This window comes from Hypanus sabinus, chromosome 7 (assembly GCF_030144855.1).
Source record: "Hypanus sabinus isolate sHypSab1 chromosome 7, sHypSab1.hap1, whole genome shotgun sequence".
In the NCBI taxonomy this organism is placed as follows: Eukaryota; Metazoa; Chordata; class Chondrichthyes; order Myliobatiformes; family Dasyatidae; genus Hypanus; species Hypanus sabinus.
This window is the reverse complement of record NC_082712.1, coordinates 173780346-173804648: the sequence shown is the minus strand read 5'-3', so window position 1 is coordinate 173804648 and position 24303 is coordinate 173780346. Positions and strand designations below refer to the sequence as shown.

At 42.1% G+C, this 24303-nt stretch overlaps 1 protein-coding gene and 1 long non-coding RNA gene across 8 annotated transcripts in view; one reads left to right on the top strand and one right to left on the bottom strand.

The window, feature by feature from the left end:
* Positions 1-1649: 1649 nt before the first annotated feature.
* On the bottom strand, positions 1650-18767 carry LOC132397410 (uncharacterized). Of its 5 annotated transcripts, none has more exons than XR_009513375.1 (5): positions 18629-18767; positions 13400-13488; positions 10870-12676; positions 4432-5843; positions 1650-3096 (listed from the first exon to the last, which is right to left on the bottom strand). It is a non-coding gene; the product is annotated as an uncharacterized LOC132397410 (long non-coding RNA). The 5 variants fall into 5 exon arrangements; XR_009513374.1 differs by having other exon boundaries at positions 5773-5843; XR_009513373.1 differs by having other exon boundaries at positions 1650-5843.
* LOC132397409 (ARL14 effector protein-like) overlaps positions 18725-24303 on the top strand; it is a 21768-nt gene continuing 16189 nt past the window's right edge. Inside the window, exon 1 of one of the 3 annotated variants that reach the window (XM_059976144.1) lies at positions 18725-18908. In XM_059976144.1, coding sequence (XP_059832127.1) covers positions 18870-18908 — 39 coding nt within the window. In that variant the 5' untranslated portion in view covers positions 18725-18869. Of the gene's footprint in view, positions 19031-24303 lie in introns of all 3 variants that reach the window. The other 2 variants (XM_059976145.1, XM_059976143.1) reach the window with 2 other exon arrangements.

The following is a 24303-nucleotide window of genomic DNA, read 5'->3' as shown; positions in this document are numbered from 1 at the left end:
CAATACCAACAGTCACACTCAGCACAAGGCACGTATAGCACATATAAGATAGCAGGAAAATACAGTCATGCAAAAATATTATCCAAGTCACTGATGCCATCCATTAATGCTGCAGCAGTTTACAGTCAAACACAAGACTTTGGTCTTCTGCCAAGAGACCACTGGAGGGCAGCACCGACTCCAATGCCTCTCCCCTAAACTGGTGACACAAGGCCTATTCCTCGCAGTGACTGAGCCCACACAGCTCCCCTGCCGTCTTCACAGCACAACACACACACAGTATCTATAAGACAGTAGTAAAACATAGTCAAACAAAAAAGAACACACTCAAAGTCCCTGAGCCAATGAATGCCAAGGCAGTCTGCAGCTGAATGCCACACAGCTCTGATGCACCCCCCCCCCCCCCCCACGTAGTCCCAAATAGGCAACACTGCAGCTTGAGGCCTAGTCCTCACTACGACTGAGACCCTGCAACTCCTCAGCTGTCGGAACTTGACATTCTCCAATAAACCAAGTAACCAGACTTGCAGCATCCCACATTATTGACGTCCAGCAGTGTCCCCTCTACCATTCGATTTCTGAATAGACAATGAACACATAAACACTACCTTAAGTTTGCCCTGCAGCCCACCTGATCCAACTCAAACTATGATTCTGCCTAATCCCATCGACCTGTACCTGAACCAGAGCCCTCCATACCTCTCCCATCCATGTATCTATCCATCTTCTATCTTCTCTTAAACGTTCAAATCAAATTATCATCTATCAGTTCTGCTGGCAGCTTGTTCCACACTCTTACCATCCTCTGAGAGAAGTTGTTCTCCCTTATGTTTCCCTTAAACATTTTCCCCTTCACCCTTAACCTATGACCGCTAGTTCTAGTCTCACCTAAACAATGGAAAAAGCCTTCTTGCATTTAGCCTATCTGTACCCCTCATAATTTTGTATATCTCTCATCATCCTCTTATGTTCCAGGGAACAAAGTCCTAAACTATTTCACCTTTCCCTGTAACTTAGGATCTCAAGTCCTGGCATGCAGTGTAGTGGTTAGCATGATGCTCTATGGTACCAGCAACCCAGGTTCAATTCCTGCCACTGCCTTTAAGGAGTTTGTGCATTCTCCACATGACCATGTGGGTTTCCTCTGGGAAACACAAAAATACTATAAATTGCAATAAGAAATATAAAATTAAATGTTGTACAAGAAGAAAGCAAAAATGATGAGGTAGTGTTCATAGGTTCATTGTCCATCCAAAAATGCGTTGGCACAGTGGAATTCACTGTTCCTAAAACATTGAGTGTTAGTCTTTTGTACCTCCTCCCTGATGGTGGTAGTGAGGAGAGGGCATGTCCTGGGTGATAGAGATCCTTAAAGATGGATGCTGCCTTCCTGAGGCACTGCCTTTCGCAGATGGTTTTGACGGTGGGGAGGTTAGTGCTCATGATGGAGCTGGTTGTGTTTGAAACCCTCTGCAGCATTTTCTGACCCTTTGCAGTGGCTCCTCCATACCATTCCCTCTCCTCCCCCTCCCTCTCTCCCCTCACATCAAGAAATTCAGCAATGATCAACTCTTCTGCCTTATTTCCAAAGACTCATTTAACTCAAAGAATGTACAAAACACACAGTTAAGAGCCAAACTGATAATAACTTTATTGTAATGTTTCAACACAAGTTAAGGTTAAGTCAATCCTCAAGTTATTCTAACATACAATTTGTGGTTTTTGATCTTAAACAACACAATTTAAGACAGAACATTTTGAGTTACAGCTGCAATTCAGCGTAATTCCTTGGAGTTGCTCCTTTCAATATACAAAGGAGGACTGTGATTGCACTCTTCCTCTCTGATCTCTAGTTTGATAAACAAACAGGAATACACGCATTGAAATTAAATTAAGAGCTTGACACAATACCATCAATGAATGGTTAATACTGTCCTTCCAACCTGGGTCCATGGACCTCTCACTTAATGGTAGGGGTCCATGGCATAAAAAAGGCCGAGAACCCCTGGATTAATAGGTAATTCAGTAATCAGTTATCGGTGAAATAAAAGACACACATATTGACCTGCTAGCATTAACCAAAGCATTTAACAGCTTCTCTTACTCAGGAGAAACCATGGGGTCTCACTCCATTCATTCACTGAGTTTCCAAACCATAATAGAACTACTGAAAGTGTCACAGACTCTTGAGCAACTAGATAGGATTGCTAAGCAAGGTCCTTTTAGGCAAGGTATTGTTCACAGAGCGACTTAATTCTGCACGAGTAAAAATGTTGGGGAAATGGGAACTGTCCTGAGTATCTCAAAGTTCACATTTATTATCAAATACAACCTTGAGATTCACCTCCTTGCACACACTCACAAAGAAACACAATAGAATTCACTAAAATACACTCACAGCAGAACTCCCACATATCCAATTTGCAAAAGAAGACAAATCTTGCAAATAGTAAAAAAAAAAGATGTCACCATCTTGTTGATATCCTCCCTAGAACTGTGGATATTGTCAAACCTAGACTTCCCTCCCCACACTGACCTGGGAGTGGATAGGGGACTCGGTTCAAGTTTGCAGCTTGCTGAGGACCTACACATAGTCTTGACAGGGAAAAGCTGGATTCCTGATCTTGGTGAATATGGAGGAATCGATGCAGAAATGGATGAATGTGAGGATTAGTGTAGCTCTTAGCCACAGTCACATCCTCCCAATAGTCTTTTTAATAACATTCTCATATGTGTTGCATGGCTTGCTAAGAGAGACATCAGAGTATACTCTGCACGTTGTAAATCTCACTGGAAATCAATACACTCAGAAAGCGATAATAAAAATAATTTAAAATGGTCTTTGTTTTGAGTTAAACAAATAAAACACTTTATATAACATGGTTTCACATCTACACAGTTCCCAAATTTCATGTTTCCTTCACAGCTAGAAACTAAAGTATAAACATTTTGATGCAAGTAGTTATCCAAACTAATTATAATAGTCCTCGATGTCTGGGTCGTCCCTCTTGCTTCGTCCGGCTTTCTGCAAGAACGACGACTGTGCCTTCTTAATTTGCTTGCTCAGCCGGGGAATGATTGGTTTGATTCCATACTCTGAAAGGTTAAGCAAAAAAATTGTTAGCAAATTGTTTAATAATGTTGAGCTTGCTTTCTTAGCTGACAAATCTTTATTCAGGACTCATCTGAATAAAGAAAGATTCCTGCTAGAATAGCAGAAATTCAGGACAGATTTTAGCATGGATAAAGCAGCAGCTGATTGGCTGGAGCCAAAGAGTGGGAATAAAGGAAGCCTTTTCTGGTTGGCTGCCAATGCCTAGTGGTGTTCCACAGTGGCTGTGTTGGGACCAATTCTTTTTACATTATATGTCAATGATTTAGATGATGGAATTGATGACTTTGTTGCAAAGTTTGCAGATGATATGAAAATAGGTGGAGGGGCAGGTAGTTTTGAAGAAGTAGGGAAGTTACAGAAGAACAGAGGTTTGGAGAATAGGCAAAGGAGGGGCAGATGAAATACAGTGTCGGGAAATGTATGGTCATGCAATTTAGTAGAAGAAATGAAAGGGTTGACTATTTTCTAAATGGAGAGAAGGTACAAAAAACTGAAGTGCAAAGGGACTTGAAAGTCCTTGTGCAGGATTCTCTAAAGTTAATTTGCAGGTTGAATCTGTGGTGAAGAAGGTAAATGTGATGTTAACATTTATTTCAAGAGGACTGGAATACAAAAGCAAGGACGTAATGTTGAGACGATAAAGCACTGGTGAGGCCTCACTTGAAGTACTGTGAGCAGTTTTGGGCCCCTTATTTTAGAAAGGATGTACTGAAACAGGAGGAAGTTCAAAGGATGTTCACAAAAATGATTGAGGGTTAAATGGCTTGTCATATCAAGAAAGTTTGATGCTTCTTGGCCTGTAGTCATTAGATTTAGAAGAATGAGGGGGTGACCTAATTGAAACCAACTAAATGGTGAAAGGCCTTGATAAAGCAGATGTTTCCTATGGTAGGAGTGTCAAAGACCAGAGAGAGCGGCGTTCTTTTAGAAGAAAGTTGAGGAGGAATTTCTATAGTCAGAGAGTGGTGAATAAGTGGAATCTGTGCCACAGACAGCTGCAGAGGCCAAGTCTTTGAAACTTTGCTGGTTTCCTTGGCTGCATAAGTCTAGGGAAGACACAAACCCATGAGATTGAGGCGCCTCTCCCACCCTAAACCCCGCTTTGTGTGGATGCTGTGTAATTTGCTGCCCTGTTACAAGTCAGTGCCAAGAAACAACAGACAGTACATTGCGTACAACTATAGGAATTATATTCATGAATCTTACTTAACTAAAGGGACAGTAAAGAAAAGAAAGAAAAACAAAAAGGGCCCATTCTAATTAAACAGCCAAATGTGCACAAGTTGGAGCTCATCTTGAACTTCTCTGTCACTTACACGCTGGGCCCTCGGTCAGTGTGAAAGCACACACTACCTTCCAAAAGTCGCTCACAATCCATCTCGAACAAACGGGTCTCTCACCAGGTCGTACACTACGACTGGTTCTCCCCAGCATCTTCTCTCTTCATCTCCTCTTGAACAAATCCGCAAGACCAACCTTAGTGTCCCTCACCCGAAAAACCTCCCCTTAATTCAACCACCCTAATTGGATGGCACACATTCTGCATCATCCTTCATCTTCAACAATAACCCAAATGGGCTGAAAGCTGAACAGACTGCTCTTAACAGAGCTGTTATATTATATACCTATAGCATAACAGTAAAGATGTGAACCAGGGCATTACATTTCTGTGTATATTTAAGGCAGTGGTTGATAGATTCTTGATTGGTCAGGGCATGATAGGATATGCAGTGGGGAAGACAGGAGATTGGGGCTGAGAGGAAAAATGGATCAGCCATGATAAAATTGCAGAGCAGACTCGATGGGCCAAATGGACTAAATATGCTCTTATAACTTATGGACTTACAGACACGTGGATGACAGAAAAATGGAGGGTTTTGGGGGACGGAAGGGTTAAATTGATCTTAGAGTAGGTTAAAAGATTGGCACAACATTGTGGAATGAAGGGCCTGAACTATGTTGCCTGTTCTATGTTCTAAGTATTTATATAAATGGCAAACATGAGCCCAGCACTAATCCCTGAGGCACAATACTGATCACAGGTCTCCATTGTGAAAAATATCAACCCCTGCCTCCTACAGTCAAGACAATTACGTATTCAGTTAGTTAGGTCTTCCTGGATCCCATGATTAGTTGTGTCAAAGTTCAAAGAAAATTTTGTTATCATAGTACATATACGTCACCATATACTATCTTCAGATTAATTTTCTTGCAGGCATTCACAGAAAAAATAAAGAAATACAATAGGACTTATGTAAAAATATACATAAACAAAAACTGACAAACTGTGCAAAAATAAGACAAATTGTTCAAATAATAAAATCAATAATATTGAAAGCATGAATTGCTGAGTCCTTGAAAACGAGCCTGTGGAATCAGTTCAGGGTTGAGGTGAGTGAAGTTATCCATGCTGGCTCAGGAGTCTGATGGTTGTAGGGTAATAATTGGTCCTGAACCTGCTGCTGTGAGACCTCAGGCTCCTGTACCTCCTTCCCGATGGTAGTAATGAAAATGTTAGTAACATCTGTGTGCACAATTGTCCACCATATTTTCTACGTTGCCACATTGACACTATTTCACTGGGTGCATTATCACAGCCCGAGGTTGTGAGAGGTGTCACATAAATACAATTTTCAACATAAAGAGATTAACTTCACCATCTAAGTATCCAAAGGGGTCTTTTGCCAAGTCAATACTTGCTTCATCTTTACTGTCATCCTGCTTCATTCTGAAAGGGAAACAGGGAGAGAAAGGAACATGTGACATTGATTAACAATCAAAGTACAATCGTTGGTCACTTTATTAGGTACAGGAGGTACCCAACTTGTATATGTTAGGACTGTGGGAGGAAACCCACATGTTCACAGGAAGGACATACAAACTTCTCACAGAGAATGCAAATATTGAACTCTGACACCCCAAGCTGTAACAGTGTTGTGCTAACCACTACATTGCGCCTTCTCTCATAAGCAAGATAGTTTTTGACAACAGAGTTGCTACTCACGGGATGTTTCCCGCACCTTTCCCTGTAAACTCTAGCAACTGTTGTTAGTGAAAATCCCAGGAGATCAGTAGTTTCTGAGATACTCAAACCACTTGGTCTGGAACCAGCAACCATTCCGCAGTCAAAGTCACTTAGATCACATTTCTTCCCCATTCAGATATTTGGTCTGAACAACAATTGATCCTCTTGACCATGCCTGTATGTTTTTATGCATTAAGCTGCTGCCACATGATTTGCTGATTAGATAGTTGCATTCACATCCGGTGTTCAGGTGTAACTAATAAAGTGGCCACTGAGTGAATAACAAAGAAGTCAGCCATTTTGCTGAGTAATCACACTTCGCTTCTCTGGGCCCATGACCTTGTAGGTTACAGCTCTTCAGTCCTTGTAGTATAGAACACTTCAGGGGCGGAACAGGAACAGATAGTGGTAGCATAATACTGTTACAACTAGGACAATAATAAGTTCAAATTTCAAAGTTGAAAGTAAATTTGTTGTCAAAGAACCATATACAACCCTAAGATTCATTTTCTTGTGGGCATACTTAATAAATCCATATTAGAATAATAATCATCATATTACCAATGACAGACTGCACCAACTTGGTATATTTATAAGTATTGTATGTATACTGCAGAATATTGCCGTGGTTCACAATCTTGCCACTTTTAATAATAAAATCTGGGTTCAATTCCCATCTCTAAGGAGTTTGTACATTCTCATTGTGATTACATGGGTTTCCTCCAAATGTTCTGGTTTCCCCAAACATTCCAAAGACATATGGGTTACAGTTAGTGAGTTGTGGGGATTCTGTGTTGGTGCCAGAAGCACGGCGACACTTGTGGGCTGCCCAGCACAATCCTCGATTTGGTTTGACGCAGACGAAGTATTTCAATGTACATGAGACAAAGCTAATCTAATCTAAGAAAAGTACATATCAGTACAGGCCCTATGGCCTAGGATATTGTGCCAACCTATATAAACCTCTATAAAGCACCATCTATATAACCCTTCCCTCTACACAACCCATAACCATACATTCTTCTTTCATCCATTTGCCTATCTTAGAGTCTCTTAAATGTCCCTATCAAAACCTCTATCACCACCCCTGGCAATGCATTACAGGCACCTACCACTCTGTATAAAGCAGGGGCTCCCAACCTGGGGTACAAGAGGTTCATGGCATAAAAAAGGCTAGGAACCCCTGGTATAAGGAAACCTACCACTGACATCTCCTCTTATCTTTCCTTCATGCCTCTTAACTGGATGCTTTCTGGTAAGTTAACAATAGAATTGATTGATATTGACCATTGCCAATAACCTACCGGTCAAGAGACAGCATGAGAGCCACATCAAAAAGAACAGTAAAAAATAAAAGACTGTTGAAATAATGCCTCCTCAAACAGTTGTACTTTTTGCCAATTTGAGTGTTCATTGTTCCACTAAACCAAGGAACTAAGTAGCAGGGTATTTAAATACAATATTTCACATGGATTCTTAATCATCAGCACTGGATCAACTTTCAAACGTTCAAGAGAATCATTTGAATGACTATTGTCAAAACATAATTACCAGTTTATGATGTCACCCTTTGTGATGTGAGAACATTCTTTACTTTCCTAAAAAACTGATCACTAAGGATGTTCTCTTTAACATTTAACAGTAGGTACCTCCTGTGCCTAATAAAATGGCGACTCAGTGTATGTGTGTGGTCATCTGCTGCTGTAGCCCGTCCACTTCAAGTTTTGATGTGATGTCCACTCAGAGTAGCTCTTCTGTACACCGCTGTTGTAATGTGTGGTTATTTAAGTTACTGTTGCTTCCCTGTCAGCTTGAACCAGTCTGGTCATTCTTGTCTGACCTCTCTCATTAACAAGGCGATTTCACCTACAGATCTGCTGCTCATTGGATTTTTTTTTGTTGTTTTTCGCATCATTCTCTGTAAACTTCAGAGACAGATGTGCATGAAAATCCCAGAATGGCAGTTTCTGAGATACTCAAATCACCCTGTCTGGTCCCAATAATCGTTCCATAGTCACATTTCTTCCCCATTCTGTTTACTCTGAACAACAACGGAATCTCTGCCTGCTTTTATACACTGAGTCATTGCCACATAATTAGCTGATTAGATATTTGTATTAACGAGCAGGAGTACAGGTGTACTTAATAAATTAGCCACTGTGTGTAGATAAGCTAATCTGATGCATTTATATTTATTATGTTTTAAAAAAATTATGGTCTTTATGCGTACTGTGTTCTTTATATTGCATCAGATCTGGAGTAACAATCATTTTGTTCTCCTTTATACTTGTGAACTGATGAATGCCAATAAACAATCTTGAATCTTGAAAAGGCTGATGTGACTTTAGTTTGGACCTCAAAGTAAAATTTACAGAGTAAGAAAGTGGCGTCCCTGTAGCAATCCACAGTTTTCATATCAAAGAGCAGAGGTGGGGTGGGGCTAAATTTTTTGATGGAGTAGACATTTGAGGTGATTTATGAAGACTGATCAACTGTAAAAATGACAATTTGAGTTTATTCTTATGTGAACAAGTAATTTGCTGGCTGCAGCAACAAAGGTACAAAGATTCAAGTTTGTTTACTGTCATTTCCAGTGCACAAGTGTAAAGAAGAACAAAATAATTATCACTCTGGATCATAAGGTAACTGACAGGAACTGATTAAGTAGTGGTGGTTGGGGTTGCGGAGGGGTTGGTTAGTGGGCAAAGGTGTTGATCAGCCTTACTACTTGGGGAAGTAACTGGTTTTGAAGCTGTTGCCCAGGTAGCAAGTACCCCTTCTCCACACATAAGAACATAAGAAATAGGAGCAGGAGTAGGCTATCTGGCCCATTGAGCCTGCTCCACCATTCAATGAGATCATGGCATCTGATGAACCCGAAGGAAAGGCAGAGACCAATACGGTTTGGTCCCAGCAGCGTCCCAGGAGTTGCCAGTCAGCATTGAACTCTATGTAGGACTGCCTGAGGGACTCCAGCTCCATATTTTCCCTCAGGATTTACTCCCGAAGCCTTCCCCAAGAGTGGGTTTTGCTGCTAGGCAGTGGAGGTTTGAAATCTCCTAGGTGAGCTGCCAACCACAGCTAACGAGCTACATCTGCATGAAGTTACTAGTTTTAAGGTGCCAGTGACCCACCTTTGACTCTTCTCCTGTCAGTAGAAATGGTTCTTCGGGCTTAGTAGCTAAACCACATGTGAAGGCCAGGAACTGGACTTGGTTGTCAGAGGTATTTGAAGCTTATCCCCATGACCACCTCCAGCTGTAACAACCTTAAGGAACCTTTGCACTGTTCAGCTGCTTCATGACAAATTTCACAGTACGTGAGACAGTGATAATAAAACCTGATTCTGACAATTAGAAAATTGGCAATAAATTCTGGTCTTGCCAATGATTTCCAGATCCTGCATAAACAAATAAATAAAAAATATGCAAATATACAAAAGCAGATTAGATGGGCTGAATAGCCTTGTCCTAGACCATGCCCCTCCTCTCAGGGTGTCATTTGGACCACTTCCCTTTTATAGGGCTGTTAAGACAATACAGTATTGTGTGTGTGTGTGTGGGGGGGGGGGGGGGGGGTTTGGTGTTGGACTTAAGTTAATGTAATCCAAATACCATTCAGTTTAGTTGCTGGATGATAGCAAATAATTTCTGATTCCAAATAATCAACATGGAAAAACACTCAATTAGCAAAACTTCTTCCTTCCATGGAAATCAAATAATGTCAGTACAGCAGCTATTCCAACTTCCGCACCCACAGTAAATTTATTAAGATGAAGCATACAACTATATCTCCTTGATTGGCTTTATTTTTCTCACTAAAATATTTAATGAAATTCCTCCCTAAAACAATGCAATCAAAAACAAAATATTTCATCCAACATTTGTCCATTAAATTAGTTTGAAAACCATTGCATTTTCGGGGAATATTTCACACAATATGGCTGCAGGAGTATTTAAGTTACTGGATTTCTTTTAGTTAAAACATTCAATATAAACATCTTACAAGTTTCAGTACTTGTTCAGACAAGATTAAAACAGCTTAATTTGGGATATTTACAGTCAAGAGCAATGGAATTGGTGACAAAGTATTATAAAGTACATTTCTCCATTTGTATCTGATGTTTATTGTCCAGCTAGGATCGCCGCGAAACTCTGATTTCAAAATCCTGAACGCGAACCTGACAGAAATATAGCTCTTTTCACATTCAGCCCTGATGTTCATTGTTCACCTGAGGAAACTGTCGTGAAACTCTGCTTTTGAAGTCTTGAAACTGACTTGACTTTTTTTACGTTCTTCTTTACGCACTGCCTATTGCTGATTGGTCGCTCCTGAACTCAGAGGAAAGTCCGTGAAACTCCTGCCTTTTAAATCTCGATAGCCCTCCTGATTTAAAGGTAGCTCTTTTTACACTCATCCTTGGTGTTTAAGACCAGCTAAGAGAAGATCGCCGCGAAGCTCTGCATTAAAATCTTGAACCCGAACCTGAGAGGTAGCTAGCTCTTTTTTACGCACTGCCTCTTGATGAAGGGTCGCACCTTAACTCAGAGAATTCAAGAGTTTAAATCAGAGCTTCGTGGCGATCTCTTAGCTGGTAATAAACATCAGGGCTGAGTGTAAAAACAGCTACCTTTTAATCAGGAGGGATATCGAGGCAATAATTTTGTGGCATATTCTCTGAGTTCAGGAGCGACCAATCAGCAAGAGGCAGTGCGTAAAAAAGAGCTACCTTTCAGTCAGGTCCGCTTCAAGACTTCAAAAACAGCTTCACGGCAGTTTCCTCAGTTGGGCAATCGACTTCAAGCTGTGTAAAAAGAGCTGCCCCTTTAATTTGGAGAGCGATCGAGATTCAGAAAACAGCTTCGCTCCCGGCTGTTTTCTGTCAGGTGTACAATGAACGACAGGGTTGCATTAAAATAGCTGCTTTTTACTTTGGAGGGCGATCGAGATTTAGAAAGCAACTTCGCGGCAGTTTTCCCTCAGATGGACAATAAACATCAGGGATGAGTGTAAAAAGAGCTAACTTTTAATCAGGAGGGCGATCGAGATTTAGAAAGCAAAGTTTCGCGGCAGTTTTCCCTCAGATGGACAATAAACATCAGGGCTGAATGTAAAAAGAGCTATCTTTCTGTCAGGTTCGCGTTCAAGATTTTGAAAACAGCTCGCGACAAGCTTAGCGAGACAATAAACATCAGGGATGAGGAGGATGATCGAGATTTAGAAAACAGAGTTTCGCGGCAGTTTTCGATAAATAAATAAATTGAACAATAAACATCAGGGCTGAGTATAAAAACAGCTATCTTTCAGTCAGGTTCGCATTCAAGATTTTAAAATTAGAGCTTCGGGGCGATCTCCTCTTAGCTGGTAAGAAGTAGCATAAAAAGAGCTACATTTGAATCAGGAGGGCTATCGAGACAATAATTTCGGGGCAGATTCTCTGAGTTGAGGAACGACCATTCAGCTAGATGGAGTACGTAAAATAATCTACCTGTCAGATCTGTGTTCAACATTTTATAAGCAGCGCATCAAGGCAATTTTCTCAGTTCGACAGTAAACATCGGGGCTGAGTGGAAAAAGAGCTGCCCCTTTAATTTAATTTAATTTCGAGATTCAGGAAACAGCTTCGCTCGCGGCATTTTTCTGTCAGGTGTACAATGTACAGGGTTGTATTAAAATAGCTGCTTTTTTAAAATTTGGAGGTCGACCGAGATCTGGAGAGAACAGCGTCGCAGCAGTTTTACCTCAGATGGACAATGCACATCGGGGATGAGTGTAAAAAGAGCTAACTTTTAATCAGGGGGGCAATCGAGATTTAGAAGGCGGGGGTTTCACGGACTTCTCTCTGAGTTCAGGAGCGACCAATCAGCAAGAGGCAGTGCGTAAAAAAGAGCTACCTTTCAGTCAGGTCCGCTTCAAGACTTCAAAAACAGCTTCACGGCAGTTTCCTCAGTTGGGCAATCGACTTCAAGCTGCATAAAAAGAGCTACCTTTTAATCAGGAGGACAACCGAGATTTATAAAGCAAAGTTTCGCGGCAGTTTTCTCTCGGTTGAACAATAAACTTCAGGGCTGAGTGTAAAAAGAGCTATCTTTCTGTCAGGTTCGCGTTCAAGATTTTAAAACTGGAGCTTCACGGCGTTCTTCTCTTAGATGGCAATACACATTCGGGTTAAATGTAAAAAGAGCTACCTCTTTGGAGAGCGATCGAGATTTAGAAAACAGCTTCGTTCGCGGCAATTTTCTCTCAGATTGACAATAAACATCAGGGCTGCGTGTAAAAGAGGTACCTTTTAATCAGGAGCACTATCGAGGCAATAATTCCGTGGCAGATTCTTTAAGTTGAGGAACGACCAATCAGCACGATGGAGTGCATAAAATAGGCTACCTGTCAGATCTGCGTTTTAGATTTTATAAGCAGCTTACGAAGGCAATTTTCTCTCAGTTCGACAATAAACACCCCTGCTTAGTGTAAACGTTCAAGATTTCAAGATCAGAGCTTCTCGGCGATCTTCTCTTAGCCGGTCAATAAACAATTGCCTGAAATAAATTAATAAATAGATAAATCAATTGGAAAATGTCTACTCCATCAAAAAATTTATTTCCCCCCCACCCCCACCTCGCCACTGCTCTTGACATGAAAACCGTGGATTGCCTGCAGGGACTCCACTTTCTTACTCTGTAAATTTTTCTTTGAGTACCGAACTAAAGTCACTTCAGCCTTTTCAAGATTGTTTATTGGCATTCATCAGTTCACAAGTATAAAGGAGAAGAAAGTGTACGCGTAAAGACGGTTTTAAAAAAAAACACAATATAAATACATCAGATTAGCTCATATACACGCAGTGGCCAGTTTATTAAGTACACCTGCTCGTTAGTACAAATATCTAATCAGCTAATCAGGTGGCAACGACTCAGTATATAAAAGCAGGCAGAGGTTCAGTTGTTGTTCAGACTAAATAGAATGGGGGAAGAAATGTGACTATGGAACGATTATTGGTACCAGACAGGGTGATTTGAGTGTCTGAGAATCTGCGCATCTGGGATTTTCATGCACATCAGTCTCTAAAGTTTACAGAGAATGGTGTGTAAAACACCTAGGTGTTTTTCTTAGGTGAAATCGCCTTGTTAATACGGTAAAATATTGAAGAAAAAAGTGATGCCTTCCCCTTACAACCATTGGATGACTGGGTAAATTTAATTCTGTCAGTCAAAGAACCACGCCCACAGTTCATTTGGTTCATGTTAAACAATTAATCTCACCTGGAGTAGAGCAGTAATTATAATTCGCAAGCCCACAGTTCTTAGTAGCTTCTGGTATTTGAATCGTGTTTAAGTACAATTGGTCAACCCTGAAAATAATCAGACAAGCAAAGAGAGGGTATTGGAGATAATATTGTAGCAACATTGGAAGAGAAAATCAACTGTCTGAAATACGGGGCATGATAAGGAAAATGAATGGTACAAGAAGTAGCAAAGAGATTTCTGTGCTAAAGAGCAAGGACAAAAAGGCAATTAACAATGTAGAAACAGCAGAAATATTGGCAAAAACTTTTGTTAACATACATAGCTCAGAAAATTTGACAGTAGAGGCTAGACAGCATAGGGAGGAGAGGCCTAAGCAAATTTCAGGAATTACAGACAAAAGAGCAACATCAGAAGTTGTTCTTGATACACCTATTAGCATAATAGAAAGAGCCATTATGAATGCAAGGCCAACTTCTCCTGGGAAGGACCAAGTATGGAGCATAATGCTGAAGCAATTATCAAGAAGTGCACTTCTAGTTCTGCAGAGACAGAAATTAATAATTTATGGGAAATAGGTAAAATACCATCTGCATGGAAACAGTCTGTTATTGTTCCAATATTAAAACCTGGTAAAGATTCATCAGACCCAACAAACTACAGACTAATTGCATTAACTTCACAGCTAGGTAAACTTATGGAACGAATAATAAGTGATAGGCTTACATACTTTCAGGAAAAAAAAGTCTTATTTCTCCCTACCAAAGTGGTCTTCGCAAAGGAAGAACTACAGTAGATTCAATACTTAGCTTGAAATCTGAAATTCAGAAGGCTCAAACAAATAAAGAAAGAGTCCTGGCGGTATTCTTCAACATAGAAAAGGCATATGATATGCTCTGGAAAGAGGGAGTGCTAATTAAATTAAATTAGGGGTGGAAGGAAAATTATATAACTGGGTTCTAGACTTTCTTTTTGATAAAATGATTCAAGTCAAGGTGGAAGAAGAGTACTCCAGGACATACTTGGTTGAAAACGGAACACCACGAGGTCGTGTCTGCAGTCCATTACTATTTATCATGATGATAAATGACATATTTGCACAAGTTGAACATAGTGTGGGGAAATCCCTATATGCAGTTGATGAGGCTTTATGGGTGAGGGGAAGACATTTAATTTATATACAAAGGAAAATGCAAGATGCAATTAATAAAGTAGAGGAGTGGGCAAATAAATGGGGTTTCAAATTGTCTATCAAATTGTCTGTAAGTCACAAGTGATATGTTTCTCAAGAAATCACAAACCCGTTTCCATGAAATTAAATGAACAAAAATTAGAGCAGGTAAAGGTAATTTGGTTCCTCGGTTTGTTATTTGATTAGAAGCTTACATGGAAAAAAGCAAATTGAGAAAATTACAAACAAATGTAAAAAAATAAACAACTTATTGAGGAGTCTTGCTGGACAAGATTGGGATGCGAGCAGGTTATCGCTATTAAGTAATCATCAAGCTCTAATGAGGGCTACATTGGATTATGGATGTAGAGCATTCATGTCAGCTGCAGAAAGTAGTTTAAAAATGCTGGATGCTGAGCAAGCTCAGGCCCTCAGTGGTGCATTCAGAACATCACCTGTATCAGCTTTTCAAGTCGAAATGGGGTAAATGCCATTAAGACTTAGAAGAATAAAGCTAATGCTTCATTACTGGGTTAACATCATGGGGCATAACCACTCATATCCAGCTAAAGCTATATTAAAAGACTGCTGGGAACATAATAATTCAAATTATAATAGCTTTGGATGGATCGGGGATGCAGCAGCACAAAACTATGGTCTACACGAGCTGGAATACAGCCCTACAGTTCCATTATCTGATGTTCCTCCATGGCTCTTTACAATACATACAGTGGATATAAACCTGCAACAACTTTTAAAAAAGAAGTCTAACTGTGGAATCAAATTGAAAGTACAAGAATATATAGACCTGCATTTTAGAAATGAATTAGTAATATCTACGGATGGATCAAAAGACCCTAGCTCTGGCTACACAGGCATTGCAGTCTAAGAACCTCAGTGCAAAACTAGCATTAGGAAAAGAACATCAAACCATTCATCAGTGTAAACAACAAAATTAATGGCAATATTGAGTGCATTATCTTGGATAGAAGAAAACAATGTCAAAAAGGCTGTAATTTGTTCAGAGTTTGTCTGCATTAATCTGTATCAAATCAAGAAAATCAGAAAGTAGACAGGATATTTTATTGGCGATTCTATGCAAGTTACATACACTGACCGAAAATGGGGTAAAGTAAGCTTCCTTTGGATTCCTGCTCATTGTGGTGTGGAGGGTAATGAAAAAGTGGACATTATAACTATACAATCACTCAAATCATCTATAATAGAGGTCCAGGTCCCTCTAGGCAAAGTGGAAGTCAAAAGTATTATAAAAACACGTATTGAGGAGACATGGCAGAAGCAATGGGATGAGAGTGAAACAGGGAGACAACTGTACAAAATACAAAGGCAAGTCAGATACCAAAGTGATCATCAGTCGTTTAAGAATTGGACACACAAGTCTTAATTGTAGGTGTAAGCCTCCATTAGTCTCGATAGACCATGGATTTGCACCTTGGAAAGTTTCCAGGGTGCAAGCCTGGGCAAGGGGTTTTTTTTATGGAAGACCGGCAGTCTGCCCAAACTGCAAGTCTCCCCTCTCCACGCCACCAGTGTTGTCTAAGGGAAGGGCATTAGGACCCATACAGCTTGGCACCAGTGTCATCGCAGAGCAATGTGTGGTTAAGTGCCTTGCTCAAGGACACATATGCAGCCTCAGCCAAGGCTCGAATTAGTGACCTTCAGATAACTAGGTGAATGCCTTAACCACTTAGCCATGCGCCAACACGTCTTAATTACACATTATGTAAAATAGGGAAACATCTAACTGGATTGTGCAAATACTGTAATCAACCAGAAACAGTTGAATGTGTATTGGTAAAATGTAAGAAGTATCAAAGAGAAAGAGTGAAGATGATAGGAGTGCTTAAGATAAACAAAAAAACTGCTGTGGGTATAGAAGACATTTTAAGTGGGAGTTCAAGAGAAATATGGACCTATATCATGAAATATCTGAAAGACTCTGGTTTATTATATAGAAATTAGGGAATGCAGTTCTTTTCATTCCTATTTATCAAATGATCCACACTCCAGTCCAGTAGGTGGCGGTAATGCTCCTTAAAACTGGCTTGCCAACTGCCGTAAAGCAACAAGGGAGAGTCAGTAGATGTAGTGTACCTGGACTTTCAGAAAGCCTTTGATAAGGTTCCACACAGGAGATTAGTGGGCAAAATTAGAGCACATGGTATTGGGGGTAGGATACTAACATAGATAGAAAATTGGTTGGCAGGCAGAGTAGGGATTAAAGGGTCCCTTTCAGAATGGCAGGCAGTGACTAGTGGGGTACCGCAAGGCTCGGTGCTGGGACCACAGCTATTTACAATATACTTTAATGATTTAGATGAAGGGATTAAAAGTAACATTAGCAAATTTGCAGATGACACAAAGCTGGGTGGCAGTGTGAAATATGAGGAGGACGTTAGGAGATTGCAGGGTGACTTGGACAGGTTGGGTGAGTGGGCAAATGCAGTTTAATGTGGATAAATGTGAGGTTATCCACTTTGGTGGCAAAAACAGGAAGGCAGATTACTATCTGAATGGTGTCAAGTTAGGAAAAGGGGAAGTACAATGAGATCGAGGTGTCCTTGTTCATCACTCACTGAAAGTAAGCATGCAGGTACAGCAGGCAGTGAAGGAAGCTAATGACATGTTGGCCTTCATAACAAGGGGAGTTGAGTATAGGAGCAAAGAGTTCCTTCTGCAGTTGTACAGGGCCCTGGTGAGACCACACCTGGAGTATTGTGTTCAGTTTTGGACTCCAAATTTGAGGAAGGACATTCTTGCTTTTGAGGGAGTTCAGTGTAGGTTCACGAGGTTGATTCCCAGGATATATTGAAAGATATATTGAAAGTCATATATTGAAAGATGGGAGCAACTGGGCTTGTATACACTGGAATTTAGAAGGATGAGAGAGGATCTGATTGAAGCATATAAGATTATTAAGGGACTGGACACGCTAGAGGCAGGAAACATGCCGATGCTGGGGGAGTCCAGATCCAGAGGCCACAGTTTAAGAATAAGGGGTAGGCCATTTAGAATGGAGTTCAGGAAAAACTTTTTCACCCAGAGAGTTGTGAATCTATGGAATGCTCTGCCTCGGAAGGCAGTGGAGGCCAATTCTCTGGATGCTTTCAAGAACGAGTTAGATAGAGCTCTTAAAGATAGCGGAGTCAAGGGATACGGGGAGAAGACAGGAACGGGGTACTGATTGTGGGTGATCAGCCTTGATCGTATTGAAAGGCGGTGCTGGCTCGAAGGGCCGAATGGAGGAGGAGGGAGGAGGGAGGAGGAGGAGGAGGAGGAGGAGGAGGAGAAGGAGAAGGAGGAGAAGAAGGAGAAGGAGAAGGAGAAGAATTATTATTATTATTATTATTATTATTATTGGTCAACCCTGCTCTGATGTCGTCCTCGCAATCTATCCCGCATTATACTGGGTGCAGTCTGCAGTCAACCACCACGATGTTAAGGAAGGAAACGTTTGCAGCTACTTCGTACGTAAGGTTGCATCTTTAGTAACAGAAACGGAGCTAACAAGTCAGGTCGAAGACCTTTCGTCAGAAATGGACACTTCCATTTTATTTTGGACTTCAAGCATCTACAGTGGGTGTTGAAATCATCATTTAAAACTGTAGCTGTTTCTGCCGTTCCATCAGCTACCTGGAGAGGGGAGCCTACTGCTTGAGCAGGAGCTTGCTCTCTGTATCGTATTGCCCTGAGGTTCGTGTATATGCAGACAGCTAGGACAAAACATGCATGGTCGACCCCAACCAACGGAGTCCTCACATTATTCATGCAGTCCAGAAATACGAACATGGGTGCAGTCAGGGAATGTATGTGGCAGGTTTCGATGCTCACCACCTCAATTTGATTAAATGCAAAGCAACTTCCTGAAATTGACTTTGTTGATAGCTATTCACTTAAGCGAAGTCGTTTCGTTCCAGTTCCTAACGTCATTGGTTTACTGTACTGTCAATCATATGTAATCTCACCTCCTTCCAGGGGGCGTACACTTCGCCGTAACCCCAGATCGGGCTGAAAACATAATGGACATCATAATCAGCCTATCAGCGTTCAATTACCATTGGGGCAGAATACTGGCAATCCTTTACAACTCCGCCTTCCAGTCGTTATTTCCACCACGAACTCGGTGAGTTGATTAGCAGCTCGACAGACGAATAGGGAATGAGAACTGTCAACTAGTCTGGCTGTCGATTGGTGGGTCCTGCCGTCGTTGATGGTGCTTACCCCGCCTTCTGCCACCTCCCCGTGGGTTGGAGCGCTGGAGCTAGGCGTCGTTTAACGGTCGCCTGGGGCGGCAAAATGCGGAAACTGAAAGGGGAACTGAGGCCGCGGAAGCAGGTGAGCGGGGCGAGCAGGCGCGGATGGAGCGCGACAGGCCTCCGTCCGCGGGCGGTGGCAACGGCTCCCGTCACAACGCCGGCAAGCGCGCCCAGCGAGCTCAGCCGGCGTCCGGCAGTAAGGTGAAGTATATTCGCCGAGCTTTGACTGCTGGGGCAGTGATCGCAGGAAGGAGGGTGGCGGCGTGGGGCCGAGGACGGAAGGAAGGCCGTCGCCGACCTTTGGGTGCGGCCCCTCCCCCCACAGTCCGATCGTCGAGCTGCGGACCACGCCCCTCTGACGAAAGCCCCGCCCCTCCATTTGGCCACGCCCCATTCTTCAGGCGACTGTCTGCTTGGCCCCTCCCCACGTTTCTCATGTCAATGCCTTGTCCGTCAAGTGATAAGCTCCGCCCCTTCCCTGAAACAGTCTTGTCTCCACCCTACTTCCCAACTCCTTTAAGACTTGGGAGCCATACAGGAAGCAATAGAGAGGGTGTGTGTGTGTCAGTTGACAATACCATAAGATACAAGAGCAGAACTGGACCATTCAGCCCATCAAGTCTGCTATTCATCTCTGATCCATTTTCTCTCTCAGCTCCAGTCTCCTAGTATCCCTTAGTGCCCTGAGTAATCAAAACTCTTATGAACTTCTGCATTAATATACCCAATGATGTGTCCTCCACAGCCGACTATGGCAACAAATTCCACAGATTTGCTGCTCTCTGGCTAAAAGGATGCCCCTCTATTCTGAGGCTGTGTCCTCTGGTTTTAGATTTTGTATCAAGACCTTCAAAGCATCGACTGTCTATTTCTCTCCATGGATACTGCCTGACCTACTGTGTTTTTTCAGAATTTTGTGTGTTGTATCAGATTTCAGTACCTGCTGCCTCTTATCTCTTAACAGGAATAGAGTTAGGTCTTTCAGACCATTCAGTCTGCTCTGCCATTCAATCATTACTGATTTATTTTTCCTTCCACCTTCCCCAAGTTGCCTTTTCTAATCAAGAACCCATCAATTTACCTTGAATACACTGAATAACTTGGCCACCACAGGCCTCTATTGCAATCCCAGAGATTCACCACCCTCTGGCTGAATACATTCCTCTACATCTCAATTGTAAAAGGATGTCCCTTTTGTTCTGAGGCTGTGGTCTTGTATCCTAGATCATCCTATTAACAGACGCTTCTTCTCCATATCCGGTCCGTCTAGGCCTTTCGGTATTTGGTAAGCTTCAACAAGATCTTCTCCCAGTCCTTTTAAACTTCACTTTCAGGTCCACACGTGAAATGTTTGTCGTATGTTAAGCTATTCATTCCCAGAATCATTCTTGTGAATTTTTTTCTGGACCCTGTCAGCATATCTTCTACTCCCTAGGACTAGGCCACCGTTATAAGGAGAGAATCAGCTGGAATGTCTTTCCTAGGAGCAGAGGGGGCCGAGGTTAAATCATTATCATTATGTGCCATGTCTTATGAAGTGGTTTTCCATTGCCTTCCTCTGATCAGTGTCTTTACAAGACAAGTGGTCCCACTCTTTAGAGATTGTCTGCCTGGCATCAGTGGTTGTATAACCAGGACTTGTGATATGCACCATAGCTCATGTAACTCTGATCGGTTGGGGGGGGGGGGGTGCTAAACAGGACTACACCTTACCCAAGGGTGACCTGCAAACTAGTGGAGGGCTGATGCGCATTATACCTCCTTTGGTAGTGACCTATCTCCACCCCAGCACCCTAGAGGTTAAATGAAGATTTATAAAATCATTGGAGATGTAAATAAGGTCCCCCTAAAGCTAGAGGGGATAGATTTAAGGTGAGAGAGAACTCCGCCAGATGTTTCAGAGGGTGGTGGGAATACAGAAAGAACTGCCAGTGGAAGTGGTTGAAGCAGGAACAATTACAAAGTTTAAGAGAAACTTGGCCATGGAGCATTACAGCGCAGTACAGGCCCTTCAGCCCACGATGCGCAGACCTTTTTAACCCACTCTGAGATTGAACTAAACCCTTCTATACTGCCCTCCATTTTTCTATCATCCATGAGCCTATTGAAAGGTTTCTTAAATGTCCCTACTGTATCTGGCTCTACCACCACCGCTGTCACGGTGTACCACACACCCACCATGCTCTCAGTAAATAACCTACCTCTGACGGCCCCTTGTATGTTCCTCCAATCACCTTGAGGTGATTTGGACAGGTTCATGTACAACAAATGTTTAGGCTAGAGGTTCCATGGCATTAACTTTAGGAATGTTTGTGTCAAAAGCCAAGCATGGAAAGAAGGGACTACTTCAGGCAGGCACCTTGATTTGTATGGTTGAGTTTGGGACAAAGGGCGTGTTTCTGTGCTACATATACCTGACTCTGTTACTTGTGATTCTTCAGCACTCAGGTTGGTTGCTATTTTGTTTAGAAGCATTGCTTTATTTTGGATTTCTTTTCACTCCTGGATTTGAGTAGTAGTTGATAGACTCTGGTACTTTTTGATTAAAATACAGGGTAATTAACCCTGAGCATGTATTTTAAATCCCTGCATTCTTTCCTTATTAACCACACACACAAAATACTGGAGGAGCTCAACAGGTCAGGCAGCATCAACAGAGAAGAATAAGGTAGCATTATTCCTCTCCAAAGATGCTGCCTGACCTGCTGAGTTCCTCCAGTATTTTGTGTGGGTTGCTCTGGCTTTTCAGCATACAGAATCTGTTTACAGGATGTATTCAGTGTATTTAGCATTCAAAGTTCAAAGGAAATTCCTTACCAAAGTGCATATATGTCACCAGATTTCTTTTCTTGTGGGCATACTTAGTAAATCCAAGAAACATAATACAGTAGTCTCAATGGAAGACCCAGCCCCCTCCCATCAGGACAGACAACAACCAGTGTGCAAAAGTCAACAAGCTATGCAAATACAAAAAATAAAAATGAAATAATGTTAATAAATAAATAACCAATAAATAACAAGAGCATGAGATGAAGAGTCCTTAGAAGTGATTTTGTTATTGCTGTGACTTGTAACTATGTCTACATTAGTAGCCGAAATCAGATTCTGTTGACCTTCCCCTCTTCACTGATGGTATGATGTACCTCAGTTAGTTCCCAATTTCTGAACGGAAAGATCTGCCAGCACGACAAATGTCATTGGAATCTGGCATCTGTGGACACCACTATGTGGTCTTTGCTATGATCTTCACGCAGTGACTTAAACAGATTGAAATGCTTGGCACTTTACTACAGGTTAAGACAGATACTGATATAAAGAGAGTGTGCCCATGTTAGGATGGGCAACCAATTGATTTTAAAAAGCTGAATCTTAAAGAGGTTGCTAAACAAGAGCCCACAGTATACAGAGGAGATGTCAGGGTTAAGTTTTTTTATGCAGAGAGTGGTGAGTGCATGGAATGGACTGCCGGCAACAGTGATGGAGGTGGATACGATAGGGTTTTTTAAGAGACTCCTGGGCAGGTACATCGAGCACAGAAAAATAGAGGGCTGTGGGTAACCCTAGGGAATTTCTAAGGTAAGCACATGTTTGGCACAACTTTGTGGGCTGAAAGGCCTGTATTGTGTTGTAGGTTTTCTATGTTTCTATTACTAGTATGGGCAGGAGATTGGATAACTGGCAGAAGGCAAAGGGTAGCAATCAAGGAGGCCTTCTCATGTTGTCTGCTGGTGACCAGTTGTGTTCCGAGGGGTTGATGTTGGATCTGTTGCTTTTTATATTTTATGTTAATGATCTAGATGACAGAGTCAATGGTTTTGAGGCCAAGTTTGCAGATGATACAAAGTTAGGTGAAGATGCAGGTGATGTTCAGGAAGTAGAAAGGCTGCAGAAGGACTTAGATAGATTAGGATAAATGGCAAAGAAGTGGCAGATGAAATATAGTGTAGGGAAGTGTATAGCTATGCACTTTGGTAGAAGTAATAAAGACATAGACTACTTCCTGAACGGAGTGAATTCAGAAATCAGATGTGTAAAGTTTTCGGGAGTCCTTGTGCAGGATTCCCTAAATGTTAACTTGCAGGTGAGTCAGTAGTAAGGAAGGTAAATGCAATGTTAATATTCATTTTGTTAGGACTAGAAAATAAAAGCAAGTATGTAATACTGAGGCTTTATAAAGTATTGGTCAGACTACATTATGAGTAGTTTTGTGCCTTATATTTAAGAAAGAATGTGTTGGCAGTGAAGAGGATGCAGAGGAGGTTTACAAGTGTGATCACAGGAAAGAAAGGGTTAACGGAAAGAAAGGATTAACGTACAAGGAGTGTTTGATGGCTCTTGGGTCTGTACTTGCTGAAGTTTAGAAGAATGTGTGGGTATCTCACTGAAACCTATTGAATATTGAAAGGCCTAGATAGAGTGGATGTGGAGAGGATGTTTCCTATAGTGGGGGAGTCTAGGACCACAGGACACAGATAGAGTGGATGTGGAGAGGATGTTTCCTATAGTGGGTGAGCCTAGGACCAGAGGACACAGAGAGAGTGGATGTGGAGAGGATGTTTCCTGTAGTGGGTGAGCCTAGGACCAGAGGACACAGATAGAGTGGATGTGGAGAGGATGTTTCCTATAGTGGGAGAGCCTAGGACCAGAGGGCACAGAGAGAGTGGATGTGGAGAGTATGTTTCCTGTGGTGGGTGAGTCTAGGACCAGAGGGCACAGAGAGAGTGGATGTGGAGAGGATGTTTCCTGTGGTGGGAGAGTCTAGGACCAGAGGGCACAGAGAGAGTGGATGTGGAGAGGATGTTTCCTAGAGTGGGGGAGTCTAGGTCCAGAGGGCACAAAGAGAGTGGATGTGGAGAGGATGTTTCCTATAGTGGGGGAGTCTAGGACCAGAGGACACAGATAGAGTGGATGTGGAGAGGATGTTTCCTGTGGTGGGGGGAGTCTAGGACCAGAGGACACAGAGAGAGTGGATGTGGAGAGGGTGTTTCCTATAGTGGGAGAGACTAGGACCAGAGGACACAGATAGAGTGGATGTGGAGAGGATGTTTCCTGTAGTGCGGGAGCCTAGGTCCAGAGGACACAGATAGAGTGGATGTGGAGAGGATGTTTCCTGTAGTGGGGGAGCCTAGGACCAGAGGACACAGAGAGAGTGGATGTGGAGAGGATGTTTCCTGTGGTGGGGGTGTCTGGGACCAGAGGACACAGAGAGAGTGGGTGTGGAGAGGATGTTTCCTATAGTGGGTGAGCCTAGGACCAGAGGACACAGAGAGAGTGGATGTGGAGAGAATGTTTCCTGTGGTGGGGGAGTCTGGGACCAGAGGACACAGAGAGAGTGGATGTGGAGAGGATGTTTCCTATAGTGGGGGAGTCTAGGATCAGAGGACACAGATAGAGTGGGTGTGGAGAGGATGTTTCCTATAGTGGGTGAGTCTGGGATCAGAGGACACAGAGAGAGTGGATGTGGAGAGGATGTT